The sequence below is a fragment of the Cyclopterus lumpus genome, chromosome 11, assembly GCF_009769545.1.
Source record: "Cyclopterus lumpus isolate fCycLum1 chromosome 11, fCycLum1.pri, whole genome shotgun sequence".
In the NCBI taxonomy this organism is placed as follows: Eukaryota; Metazoa; Chordata; class Actinopteri; order Perciformes; family Cyclopteridae; genus Cyclopterus; species Cyclopterus lumpus.
In genome coordinates this window covers 19813081-19827406 of record NC_046976.1, presented here as the reverse complement: position 1 = coordinate 19827406, position 14326 = coordinate 19813081, and the positions used below count along the sequence as shown (strand labels likewise).

At 41.1% G+C, this 14326-nt stretch overlaps 2 protein-coding genes across 4 annotated transcripts in view; one reads left to right on the top strand and one right to left on the bottom strand.

Annotated features, from left to right (window-relative positions):
* Window positions 1-472: 472 nt before the first annotated feature.
* On the bottom strand, window positions 473-5939 carry LOC117738755 (chromodomain-helicase-DNA-binding protein 4-like). Its single transcript, XM_034544857.1, has 12 exons — window positions 5832-5939; window positions 5475-5622; window positions 5175-5359; window positions 4887-5064; window positions 4041-4130; window positions 3786-3877; window positions 2782-2915; window positions 2324-2468; window positions 1772-1940; window positions 1528-1652; window positions 1154-1409; window positions 473-639 (listed from the first exon to the last, which is right to left on the bottom strand). Exons 1-12 carry the CDS (start codon window positions 5880-5882, stop codon window positions 491-493), a joined length of 1722 nt encoding a protein of 573 aa, XP_034400748.1. The 5' UTR covers window positions 5883-5939; the 3' UTR covers window positions 473-490.
* Window positions 5940-8762: 2823 nt separating this feature from the next.
* Window positions 8763-14326, top strand: part of LOC117738770 (major histocompatibility complex class I-related gene protein-like) — a 13886-nt gene continuing 8322 nt past the window's right edge. The window contains exons 1-4 of one of the 3 annotated variants that reach the window (XM_034544884.1): window positions 8763-9247; window positions 10839-11105; window positions 13172-13450; window positions 14078-14326. The exon at window positions 14078-14326 is cut by the window's right edge and continues 54 nt beyond it. In XM_034544884.1, the coding sequence (XP_034400775.1) occupies window positions 9196-9247; window positions 10839-11105; window positions 13172-13450; window positions 14078-14326 (847 nt within the window). In that variant the 5' untranslated portion in view covers window positions 8763-9195. The remainder of the gene's footprint in view (window positions 9248-10838; window positions 11106-13171; window positions 13451-14077) is intronic. The other 2 variants (XM_034544885.1, XM_034544886.1) reach the window with 2 other exon arrangements.

Here is a 14326-nt window from a genome sequence, read left to right as displayed (position 1 = left end):
AAGAAATTATATATAGAGGTATATAAAAAAAAGGTATATAAAAGAGGTATAAATAAAAGTTTTTATATATAAGAGGTATAAATAAGTTTTTATATATAAAGAGGTATAAATAAAAGTTTATATATATATATAAAGAGGTATAAATAAAAGTTGTAATATATAAATAGAGCAATAATAAAAAAATGTATATATAAAAAGAGGTATATAAAAAAAAGGTATATAAAAAGAGGTATAAATAAAAGTTTTTATATATAAAAGAGGTATAAAAAAGTGTATGTATAAAAAAGAGGTATAAATAAGTTTTTATATATAAAGATGTATAAATAAAAGCTTTATATATAAAAAAGAGGTATAAATAAAAGTTTTAATATATAAAAAGAGGTATAATAAAAAAAATTATATATAAAAAGAGGTATAATAAAAGAAATTATATATAAAGATGTATATAAAATAAAAAAAAGTATATAAAAAGAGGTATAAATAAAAGTTTTTATATAAAAAGGAGGTATAAATAAAAGTTATATATAAAAATGAGGTATAAAAGAAGTTTCGCTATCGGAGAAGGAAACGGGCGTTTGGTACCTTTCTTTTCATCTGCAGGAGGCGTGGCGTCCATCTTTTCCTCTTTCTTTTCTTTTCCTGCAAAAACAGAGAAAAACACTTTTTTTTTTAAAAAGAAGAGGGGAGAAAATAAAGAGGGCATCTTTTTAAAAAGATCCCAAACAAACAAACAAACTGCGACACAAAGTTTCTCCCGGAGACCGGATCTGAAACGTCCGGATCCGTTACGGCTGAACAGATTTTATGGGTTTGGAAGGTTTTTTTGTTGGCGCTCCCCATAAAACAAACAGCAACAAGGTGGATAGATAATTATTTTAAGATGATGGAAGAGAAGAAGACACCTCAGTTTTGATTGGTGGCCATGTTTAAAAAATGAGTGATGATTTAGAGAGATTATTATTATTATACATCAGTCGAAGCATCGTCTCGGTCTCATCGTGTTGTACATTTATGGATACATTTTTACGGGACACTTAAATGTTATCCATAACAAAAAAAAGTGTTTTAAGACACGTTGTGAGTGAAAATAAAACCTCAAAACAAATCCCGTTTACAAGCGTTTAAAAAAAAAAAAGAGGAGGAAGAGTTTTACCTTTGACCTCGGGGTCCTCAGATTTGACCTCTGACCCCTCCGTCTTGGCCTCTGACGGCGACTTTGTCTCCTCTCCTGCCTCCGAACTCTTCATCTCGCTCTCTGCCTCCTTCTCTCCCTCCTTCTCCTTCTCCCCGTTGCTCGGTCTGTCCGTCTCCATCGGCTCCTCCCCGTTCTTTTTGCTCTCCGGCTCCGCCGGCGGACTCTTCTCGTCTTCCTCGTCGTCGTCGTCGTCGTCGTCTGGGATGGCGATCACCTGGAAGGCGACGCGGAGGGGGAACATTTTTTTTATAAAAACGCTCAGAATATGCATTTGTTTTTTTTGGGGTAAAAATCGTACTTTTATCCACGTCACTCGAACGCATCGTTCCTACCTCGTCGCTGGCGTTCGCCGGCTCTTTGCTGTTGCTCTTCTCCGCCTCGCCCTCTTTCTTCACCTCCGCTGGACTCTTCTCCGCCTCCTTCGCCGCTTCCTCGCTCTTTGAGGAGGAGTCGTCGCCTACAGGAGACAAAAACGCTCGTTATTGTTATTATCGTGTCGTTTTCAAAAAGGGAGAGCGGATGTGTGTGTGTGTGTGTGTGTGTGTGTGTGTGTGTGTGTGTGTGTGTGTCCGTTACCTGGAGCAGGTGTGTTGGGCTGCGTGTCGGCGGGGGTTCCGGTGGACGGGGTTTTCCCCGGCGAGTCGAGCTGCGCAGCCGCAGCCGCCGCAGCCGCCTTCTTGCTCTCCTCCAGCTCGGCCATCCAGGGCATCGACCACTGGCCGTTCACGTGCTCGAACTCCTGCACCTGCGACGCGGGGGGAAGCAAACCGGCGGCGTCAAAAAAAAAAAAAAGAAACTCAAAAACCCGTTTTGGAGTTTAAACTCCTCAACGCTCTGGTTTCTATATCGCCAACATAAAAAAGGAGGAACTTGTCGAGTGGATTGCAGGACTCCGATTGGACGAGACATCGGCAACGCTGAAGGACGCGTTGCTTACACGTCGGCCATATTGTTCGTTGCGAAATCGTTTAAATTCCTTCCCGACGCAAAATATTTAATAAGAAGACGTCACGTTTCCATTTAGTCGAGTCACACGATTGAGTTTTCCCGTCATTTCATTCAAACTAGTTAAATGTTCTTATGTCTAAGCTAAAAGTAAAAGTGGAGACAAAGTTTCCTCGTCGTTACCTTTTTGCGAATGAGCGACATGACGCCGATGCGCGTGAGGACGTGTTGCCGCGACAACCCTTCTCTGGGGACGCCGTCGGCGAAGGTCTCGGCCCCGTCGGCTCCGGGTTCACAGAGGTGACGCATGAAGAGAGAGACGTACGCCCTGAGAGATCGAATATAAATAGAGTTAGTTATTTATTTACACTCACGCACACACACACACACACACACACACACACACACACACACACACACTAACCAGTAACATTCTTACGGATTTCTGTGGGCGACATACAAATTTAACAATATTTTACATATTTTATTTCGGCATATATAAGTTTTAACATACAAAAAAAAAAGGTAATAATTAATACTACAAAAAACTGTCAAATAAGCAAAACAAGAAAAGAAAAGATTTTTTTTAAAAAGAAAGAAGTATTGAAATGAATAGGCAATAAATACAAAACTCTTCTCACTTGAACTCCTTCTCAGATTTCCCCCGCAGGTCTCGGACCAGCCACTGGGTGGTGAAGGCATCCTGGGGAGGCATCCCATAACGCATCACTGCGTTCAGGAAGGCCTTCCTCTGCCGAGAGTTGAAGCCCAACACCTGGGGAACCGGCAGAACACAGGGCCTCTTTACAGCAACCTTTTTAAGCCCAACATCCCTGACCTCTGACCTCTGCCTTGGCGACAGTCTGAGCCCTGATGACTATTATAAGTGGTTCTCAAACTTTTTCTGTCACGCCCACTTCGGAGGAAGAAAAATGTTCACGCCCCCCCAAAAAATACTTTTATTAATCACTACGTGTGACTCTTTCATATAATAGAATAAATAAAATTGCAATCACTTTTCAAGGAAACCAGATTGCTCCATTAGATTGTTAAAACAATGCAAACTGTGCAAAAAATAACTAATATTTGGCAAAGATTAACTTATTGTGGCTGTTTCACACTAAATATCCTTTCAAGATAACAAATAAAGTGCAACCTGTGAAAAACTAAACAAAACAAGTTCAAATATTTGGAAATAAAGAGTTTTACACTGAATCTAAAAAGATTGTGCAACCTGTGCAAAATTAGTACAGATATCTGTGAGCCATCATGTTTAATCAGCATTTGTGGCAATGAGCTGCTTTCCACTAAAACGGGGTTGGAGGCTTGATACGGCCACTCTCAATTCATGCTCAATCTCTTGAGCTTTTGTTTTGAAGGGCAACAGCAGAACAGCACCACGGCGGAGCTGAGAACACATTTACAGGCGTTCATGAATCTGGCCATCGGAGATCTTTTTTCTGACGTTTGAAGTCCGTAAGAAAACATTTCAGAAGACACTTCGAGAATGGAGGAACAATGCGTTCCTGAATTTATTTGTATTTTATTTTGGAGAGCGGCCGGGAACGTCTCCGAGATCGACCTGGTTGGAGAACACGATGCACAGGTACCCGGGCAGGGGAACCCACGCCGAAAGGGGCCTCACCTCGATGTTGCCTCCCACCCTGGCCAGCAGGGGGGGCAGCGGCTTGTCCTTGTCGTTCCTCAGGCCCTTCCTGCTCGGCCTGCGAGAGTTGGCTGCAGAAATAATAAATAAATAAAACGGACGTGGCGATTACGTCAAGACGCTCTGCAGGAGCATCATTTTTTTAAGCACACGAGCGCGTCACAACAACTGGTTTGTTGCATTAGTTTTTATGGTTTAAGACACGTTTTCTAAATCGAGCGTAACGGCTCTCACCTTCTGTCCGCTCGTCAAAGTCCTCGTCTCCCTCCTCGGACGCCACCGAGTAATCCGATTGGCCGTCGGACTGGTCATCCTGCCAATCGGCTTCGAGGTAAAAAAAAAAAGGACAAACAAGGGAGGGAGAGTTTGTTTAAAGCACGGGGCCAATAAGACGTCGGCTAGATTTATTTTTGTTTCATCACAAATTCAACATTCACACCAACTTTTTTTTAACTTTATTTGAACCTTGAAATACAAACGAGGTCAGAACGAGCGCGACCTCGACGTTAGCAGATTACGGGTAAAAAGAAAAGAGGCCAAACTTCAGTTATAAATCCTGTTATTCTGTTAAAAAACAAGTCTCTGCCGTTGCGTCATGAGTTGTGTTTTTCCACAGTTGTCTGTGTGGGCGTCGCCGGCATTTTCCTCCTCATGCTAAATGGGCTGAGGGTCATGGCAGTTGGGTGCCGTGCATTATGGGTAATGCAGTCTCACGACTGAAGGAGGCGAGTCGGACAACCGGCGTGACGACTTTTAGGGTTAAAATTCATTTATTTATTTTACCTACAAATAAATATTAATAATAATGTAATAAAATTACAATTTCATTCATATATAAATACAAATTAAAAAAATATTATTTATTTTATCTACAAATAAAAAAATTTTTTCAATTAAATTACTAATAAAATAAAAAAATCTTTGAAAACATTAACATTAAAAAGTAAATATAATAAAATATTTAAATAAATATTTTTTTAAATAATAATAATAATAAAACAGACAATACAGACTTCATTCAACACGTTCTGAAAGCTAAAAGTAGTAAAAAAAAAGAGCAAAGATTACCTCCATTCTTACCTCTGTCTTCTTGAGACCCGTCGTTGTAATTGACCTGCTTGCGGATGCGCTTGCCTTTGCCCAGGTTGCGGGCCAGATCCTCCTGCTGCTGCTCGTAATGGTGACGCAGCAGCTTCTCCCAGTAGTCTGGGTCCACGCTCTCCTCCTGCTTGATGACCTCCCGTTGCACCTCCTCCTCCTGAGCGAAGAAGACGGGAGAAACGGTTGAAGAGGGTACAAAGAAAAACCTGGAGACATTAAGCAGCATCCGATTTTAAGCCCTCGTCCTCTCGGTCCACATGCGCTCACCTCCTCCTCCTCGTCTTTGACCACGTACTGAGCCACCTTGAAGGAGCTCAGGTACTCGTTCATGCTCTGCAGCTCCGTGTCGTCGGTGGCGTCCTGGTTCCTGTCCAGCAGACGGTCGATGGCCTTCTCGTCGTAGTGGATGACGCTGCTGTCCTCCTCCTTGTGCTTCATCGTCATCATCTCACCTGAGCGGCCGCGGGAAAACAACAACAACACGTCAGTTTAAAAACATCTTCTCAACGAATCTGCCCCTCTTCCTCCTTCCTCCTCCTCCTCCTCCTCCTCGTGTTCAACTCTCACCTAGACCCCCGTCGAACTCGTCCTTGAAGAGCCGCTCCGTTCCGAACTTGAGGATGTCGTCCAGTTCCTGTTTGGACATGGAGCCCGTCTTGGATCCGAGACCAGGTCGGACCACCAGGTGAGTCAGCATCATCTTCTTCTTGGCAACCTGGACAACGGAAAGAGCGTTTTTATTGTTTGTTAATGTGTCCGGCACCTTTGTCATAACAAGCGAGTCTCGCTTTTTCACCAGCTATAAAAAAAAAAAAAAACAGCTTTTTTGCGCTTAGAACAATTTTTTTTTTTTAAAGTGTGAAATAATCGTTTCAGATCCAAGCATCCGATTGTCAACGTTGCGTTGGGCTCGGTCTCGTTTACCTGAGTGATCCTCTCCTCCACAGACGCCTTGGTGACGAAGCGGTAGATCATCACCTTCTTGTTCTGACCGATACGATGAGCTCTGCTGAAGGCCTGAAAACACGAGAAGGGGAGTTGGGAACCGCCAAAATAAGACGAAAAAAAAGCTAAACTAGAACGGGCACTCGGTAGAGCGCATACCTTCGCCGCAGCCACTTTTTGGTACTTGGCATGAGAGTGTGGGGAACAGTAAATTGATGTAACTTGATACCAGATATTGTGGTAAACATCACAAAAGAATTTTGTATGAACATCAGCCTTGATTTATTATTTTGGCCTTTGTATGTTGCATGAGAGGGTGGGGAACAGAACAGTGAACATGTTGGTGCTGTTTTCATGCAAATCGGATAAGAATTGACTGTGTTATGACAAACCCCGCACATTTTGCAAGGTCGTGACCCCCCCTGACCTTCGACCCTCAACCGCTAAGAAGGGTTATGACGTCATTGTATCATGTCGTATATCACAAGATCGGGCATTGAATTCTGAACATTTTGGCATTAGTTGCATGCCAATTGGATAAAAATTTACCGCGTTATGATAAAAATACGATTTTGACCTTTTCATGACCTTGACCTTTGACCCGATCGCTCCCATACTTTTTGAGTTATGCGAATAACAAACAGACATATTTACAAATAAATACACAGCGATCAAAACATAACATAGTAATAAGACTTAACCTTTATTTTTCTTTCATACATTTTCACACATAAAATCAACCCACCAACATCTTCTCTCTCTCTCCCTCTCTCCCCTTGTTCTTGTTAATCTCTCTCGCCCTCCCCCGGTCAGAGGTGATGTGATTTCCTGCAGCTCTGACTCATGTCATCAGGATTATTTAGGTCCACACACACACACACACACACACACACACACGCACACACACACACATTTGGACACAATTGCAGTTGTTGACACTTTATTAAAAAATATTACAAAAATTATATATATATTAAAAAATATATATATTAAATATATATATATATATTTAGTTGTTGCTTTTTAAAAAAAAAAAAACATATTTAAAGGATTATTATTTAAGTATTTATTTTTCATTTCATAGATTTAAAAAAAAAAAAATGTAAAGGATTATTTCAGCAGCTCAGTTTATTCATCGATTTTGTGTTTTTCTTCCAGATGATGATCATTATGGCAATCGTAGGTCTTATATGTTTTGCAGTCATTTTCCGTAAGTACACACACACACACACACACAAAAACACACACACACACACACACACACACAGTTTTGCAGTGTTTTTTATATAAATTCTCCGATCGAAATGTTATTTTTGCATTCAACAGATGTTTAAATCTAATATTAATTTTAAAGATTTAAAAAATAACCACAATTGACCAAAAAAAACTCAAATCAAAGCTCTGAAGCTTTCGAAAAAAAAAGACACGATCAGACATAAAAAGTATAAAAGTTAATATATAAAACATTTCTGAAGATTTTTATTGTTCCTAAACGGACCTAAAAACTTATTTTAGGTCAGAAACCTCTCAGAAATATCCATCTTCATTCCTCTCTGTCCTGCCTGTGATGTGCTCGTTCAGTGTATGTTGAGGGACGCCGCCCCCTCGCTGTCGGCGGCGGTACTGCGACGGGAACACTTTTAGATTTCACTGTAAATAAACGGTCCTGTTGTCATGGCGTCGTCGTGTTTGAATGTTTCTGTACATAATTTAAGTCATTTTCACGGCGGCTAACCCGTCGTCATGGTTACCGTCCAACACTGGTCTATTGTTCAAGGGAAAGGGCGAGTTAGTGCTTCATGGTGGGAGAGAGAGAGAGAGGAAGTCTGAAGCGGCCATCTTCTTTGTTGTGTCACGTGACTCACCAGCAGGAAGTTAGAATGGACTCAGGTATTTATCAGTAGGTATGAACTCAGGTATTGATCAGCAGGTATGAACTCAGGTATCGATCAGTAGGTATGAACTCAGGTATTGATCAGCAGGTATGAACTCAGGTATTTATCAGTAGTTATGAACTCAGGTATCGATCAGTAGGTATGAACTCAGGTATTGATCAGCAGGTATGAACTCAGGTATTTATCAGTAGGTATGAACTCAGGTATTGATCAGTAGTTATAAACTCAGTTATTGATCAGTAGTTATAAACTCAGTTATTGATCAGTAGTTATAAACTCAGATATTGATCAGTAGTTATGAACTCAGTTATTGATCAGTAGTTATAAACTCAGGTATTGATCAGTGGTTATGAACTCAGGTATTGATCAGTAGAGATAAAGTATTGATTAGCAATGTTGTATGTATTGACCAGAGTTTCGGGGTCAATATTACAAACAATAAAAATACTACATTGTCCTGATAAAATATGACTTATTTCTTGAATGTGCTATAATAATGAATTTTAAAGATGCAATGTCCAGTTTTTAAACGTAAAGGTCATTTATTCCTAACAATTGTATATTTTCCAACACAAACAGAACATAGCAACGTTCTGTCATAACCCATTTGTCTTCATCAAAATATAAAGTGCTTCGTCAACAAGTGATGAGGCTGAAACCAAAATGAAAGCAGCATCAGGTGTTCAAACATCAACAGGTGTCACATTTCTCTGCTTGCAGCAGTTTCCAGCGTCCTCGGCTCTGAGTCGGCTCAGCAGCATCTGATGTTTGTGTTTGAGGAGCTCTCTGACTCTCTTCCTGCTTTGCTCCTCGTCTCTTCTCCTCTTGGTCTCCTCTCCCAGACCAGCTGAGGGGAAGAGAAGCTGTTTGGTGGAAGCTACATGGTGGTGGGCTCGTCCGTCTGATGGTTCAGGCCTAACGTGTGCCCGGACCAGTGTGTGTGGGCCCTGCTGAGCACATGAAGAACACTCCTCATTGGATGTGTGTGGACCCCCCCTCCATCTCACTTCATTACCAGAAGCTTTGACTGCACTCAGATCAGTTTCACAGGACGGACAGCAAGAGTCCTGCTGCACGGGAGCCACGAGAGGAGCTGATGTGTAGCTCGCGGTGTGACCTTTGACCTCCCACGTCACGTGACACCAGACCACGGGTCCCGACAGCAGGAGGTGAAACACGTCCCAGTGAACGTCTCCTTCGTCCTCACACAGGCCGCAGCGTCGCCATCGCGTTACTTTCTCTTTCGTGTACAACCTGCGCGCGGCTCTTCTACCTAGTTTCAAGTGACGTCACGCTCAGCTTAAATTCCCATTGGCTCAGACGGAGGTGGAGGGCAGCGCTCCTCCTCCTCCTCCTCCTCTCGCTCCCCTCATACAGTCCCGGTCCCGGACCTGAACGCACCGCATCCCTGTTCCTCCCGCAGACCGAGAAGCAGCAGAAGTTCCCCGATGACGTGGACTCTGTGTCTCCTGATGATGAGCCTTCACGGCGCGGCGGCAGGTGAGTGACCCCTTTGCTCCACACGGGGGTCTTTCCCAGGATAAAGGACCCAAAGCAATACTTGAGTAGAGTAAAGAAAGCTTCCTGTCAAATGACTCCAGTGAAAGTGAAAGTCCCCTCTTGAATCCTCCTCGAGTCCAAGTCTTAAAGTACCTGGTGTTGACTGTCCTTCAGTCTCAAGTCACGACTGAAGTACCGGAAGTCTTTCTGCGTGGTTACTGAACACAGCTGGTCTCCACACTGCGTTTCATCAGCTGGAGCTTCTTCTGGTGTTTAGTTGCAGCACTTCGTCGTTGACGATATGAACAAGTTATTAAAAAGTTATAAAACGAGAGTAAATCCCGTGCGCGCGACTCATTGCTCGATCCCGACGTGACGGTGAAGGGAGCCGCTGTCTATATATATATATTATTTATATATATATATATTTATATATATATTATTTATATATATTTATATATATATAAATAATATATATATTTATATTATATATATACATATATTTGTATATATATTATTTACATACATATAAATATATATATATTATTTATATATATATATATACATATATTTATATATCTATTATTTATATATATATTTATATATATATATAAATAATATATATATTTATATATATATATAAATAATATATATATTTATATTATATATATACATATATTTGTATATATATTATTTACATACATATAAATATATATCTATTATTTATATATATATATATACATATATTTATATATCTATTATTTATATATATTTATATATATATATATAAATAATATATATATTTATATTATATATATACATATATTTGTATATATATTATTTACATACATATAAATATATATATATATATATATTATTTATATATATATATAAATATATATTTTTACTTTATATATGTATATATATTTAAATTATATATATAATATATATGTATAAATAATATATATATATATACATACATATATATATTTATACATACATACATACATATTGGCTGATGAGTAGCTAGAAATAGAAGTAAATAAATATCAAGCTAATTTGAGCTCATTCATAAACAGTCTTCATGACACAGTTTGTCCTCCAGAGGGCAGCAGTTCACTTTTCAACTGAAATGTTCCACTTTCGTTTCTCTCTTAGTCACAAAAAACAACAACAAACGAATCAGCATCAGTGTGTTTGTGTTGTGTGTTCATATAAAAACACACCATCAGCTGATGTGTTTCATACACAGTCGTCAGAGGTATGAACAGAATACATTTATTGATGTGTGTGTTGAGTGCACAGCAGATGTTGTGAGGACGTCTTGGATGTGCTGGAAAACCACTTTGTTCAAGTGGGAAAACGATCACATTATTATTAATCCGTCTATATATAATATTTCAGTTATTGTGGATTCTTTACTGTTTTTTATTTGCTTATTCATAAAACTTGATCTTGTTTCTTTGTACTTTGTGTCTCTTGTTTGCACTTTACTCTCTGCTGCTGGAAATACTGCAGATGTCGTCGCTTCAGGACTAATAATAATAATAATATTAATACTAATAATACTAATATTAACTTTCTGTTCCAGTGACTCACTCTCTGAAGTACTTTGACACTGCGTCCTCTGGAGTCCCAAACTTCCCAGAGTTTGTGTCTGTTGGGCTGGTTGATGAACTTCCAATAAGTCACTATGACAGTAAGACCAGGAGAGCAGAACCCAAACAGGACTGGATGAGGAGAGTCACAGAACAGGATCCTCAGTACTGGAAGAGAGAGACTGAGAAGTCTTTGAACAACCAGCATGTCTACAAAGTCGGCATTGAAACTCTAAAGCAGCGCTTCAATGAAACTGGAGGTTTGTTTATATTGTCATCATGTATTTTAGTAAACAGACACACACACACACACACAGACACACACAGACACACACAGACACACACACAGACACACACACACACAGACACACACACACAGACACACGCACACACACACACAGACACACACAGACACACACACACACAGACACACACACAGACACACACACACACACAGACACACACACACACAGACACACACAGACACACACACACACAGACACACACACACACACACAGACACACACACACACAGACACACACACACAGACACACACACACAGACACACACAGACACACACACACACAGACACACACACAGACACACACACACACAGACACACACACACACACACAGACACACACAGACACACACAGACACACACACACACACACACACACACACAGACACACACACACACACACAGACACACACAGACACACACACAGACACACACACACACAGACACACACACACACACACACACAGACACACACACAGACACACACACACACACACAGACACACACAGACACACACACACACAGACACACACACAGACACACACACACACAGACACACACACACACAGACACACACAGACACACACAGACACACACACACACAGACACACACACACAGACACACACACACAGACAGACACACACACAGACACACGCAGACACACAAAATCACAGAAACACACACACATTCATTCACACACAATTACACAATTACACAGAGACACACACACACACACACAGTCACAGACAATCACACACACACACACACACACACACTCACACACATACAGACACACGCACAATAACACAGATACACACACACACACACACAATTACACTGAGACACACACACACTCACAGACACACACAGACACACACACACAGACACACACACAATAACACAGATACACACACGCACAATAACACAGATACACACACACACACAATTACACAGACACAGACAAAATCACAGAAACACACACACACAGACACACGCACAATAACACAGATACACACACACACACGCACAATAACACAGATACACACACACAGACACACACACAGACACACACACACAGACACACACACACACAGACACACACACACACACACAGACACACACACACAGACACACAGACACACACACTCACAGACACACACAGACACACACACACAATTACACGGACACACACAAAATCACAGAAACACACACACATTCATTCGCACACAATCACACACACACACACACTCACACACACAGACACACGCACAATAACACAGATACACACACACACACACACAATTACACAGAGACACACACACACACACTCACAGACACACACACACACACACGCACAATCACAGAGACAATCACACACACACGCACACACACAATTACACAGACACAGACAAAATCACAGAAACACACACACACATTCATTCACACACACACACACACACACACACACACACAGACACACGCACAATAACACAGACACACAGACACAGACACTCACTCACACACACACACAGACACACACTCACACATACAGACACACGCACAATAACACAGACACACACACACACACACACAGACACACAATCACATGAGAATGTTGTTTTTTTCTCTGTTTCATATCATTTCATATTAAATATTGTTCAGAGTTCAGACTGAAGAAGAAGATTTCTCCTCTTCCTCTCAGAACCTGACGGCCATCTTTCTCTGGAGTGTCGACGATGTATTGATCCATCCATAAAACAGTCATTACATCATCAATAATGATCAGTCATCAGTTTTATCCTTAAATATAAAGTAGAGCTACAGATCAGATGAGCTTCATGTGACCACAGTGATGCTGCAATATTTAATGAAAGGTTTCATCAATAAACACGTCAAACGTTCTCTAGTTCAGGTTTCTGACAATGTCTCTCTCTCTCTCTCTCTCTCTCTCTCTCTCTCTCTCTCTCTTTATCTCTCTCTCTCTTTGTCTCTCTCTCTCTCTCTCTCTCTCTCTCTCTCTCAGGTGTCCACATTGTCCAGAAGATGTCCGGCTGTGAATGGGACGATGAGACTGGTGAGGTCAAAGGTTATCAACAGTATGGTTTTGATGGAGAAGACTTCCTGTCTTATGACCATGAGACAGAGTCCTACATCGCTCCCAGACAACAGGCTGTCATCACCCAACAGAGGTGGAATAACGACAAAGCTCTGATGGCAAACAAAAAGCACTACTTCACTGAGGTGTGTCCTGAGTACCTGAAGAAGTATGTGAACTATGGGAGGAGCTCTCTGATGAGAACAGGTAGAGTCACATGACCTCGTTTCATGAACCTTCTCTTGTTTCTGACCAACAGTCACATGACATGTCTCCTTCTCTCCTTCACTACATGTCCTCCCTCACTTCCTCCCCACTCTGTCCCTCACATGTCTCCTTCTCTCCTTCACTACATGTCCTCCCTCACTTCCTCCCCACTCTGTCCCTCACATGTCTCCTTCTCTCCTTCACTACATGTCCTCCCTCACTTCCTCCCCCCTCTCTCTCTCTCTCTCTCTCTCTCTCTCTCTCTCTGTGTTAAGTTAAATATATTTTACACTTTCAAACCTTTTTCATGATTATATTGAATATTAATACTTTAAGATGCCACCGTCAAGTCAAGAGAAATCAGCACGAACTTTATGAAAGAAGTTCAAAGTTTCTCCACTTGACCATCTTTAGCCTGTGAAGTTAAAAAATAGTTACAAACTATTTAAAACACTGAAAAGTTATGTAACAACTGAGACTTGTTGAAGCACAAAGTTCCAGACACAAACATATAATATTCTTTAGCAGCCTTATTGGTCATTGACCCATATATATCTATATCTATCTCTATTTAATACACTGTAGATGATGACAATAAAGAACCTCTAACCTCTCCTCCCTCTCCAGAGCTTCCCTCAGTGTCTCTCCTCCAGAAGACTCCCTCCTCTCCAGTCTGCTGCCACGCTACAGGCTTCTACCCGACCACAGCCACACTGTTCTGGAGGAAAGATGGAGAGGAGCTGCACGAGGACGTGGACCCAGGAGAGATCCTCCCCAACCACGACGGATCCTTCCAGATGAGCGTGGACCTGAAGCTCTCATCAGTCCCAGCTGAAGACTGGAGGAGGTACGAGTGTGTGTTTCAGCTGTCTGGTG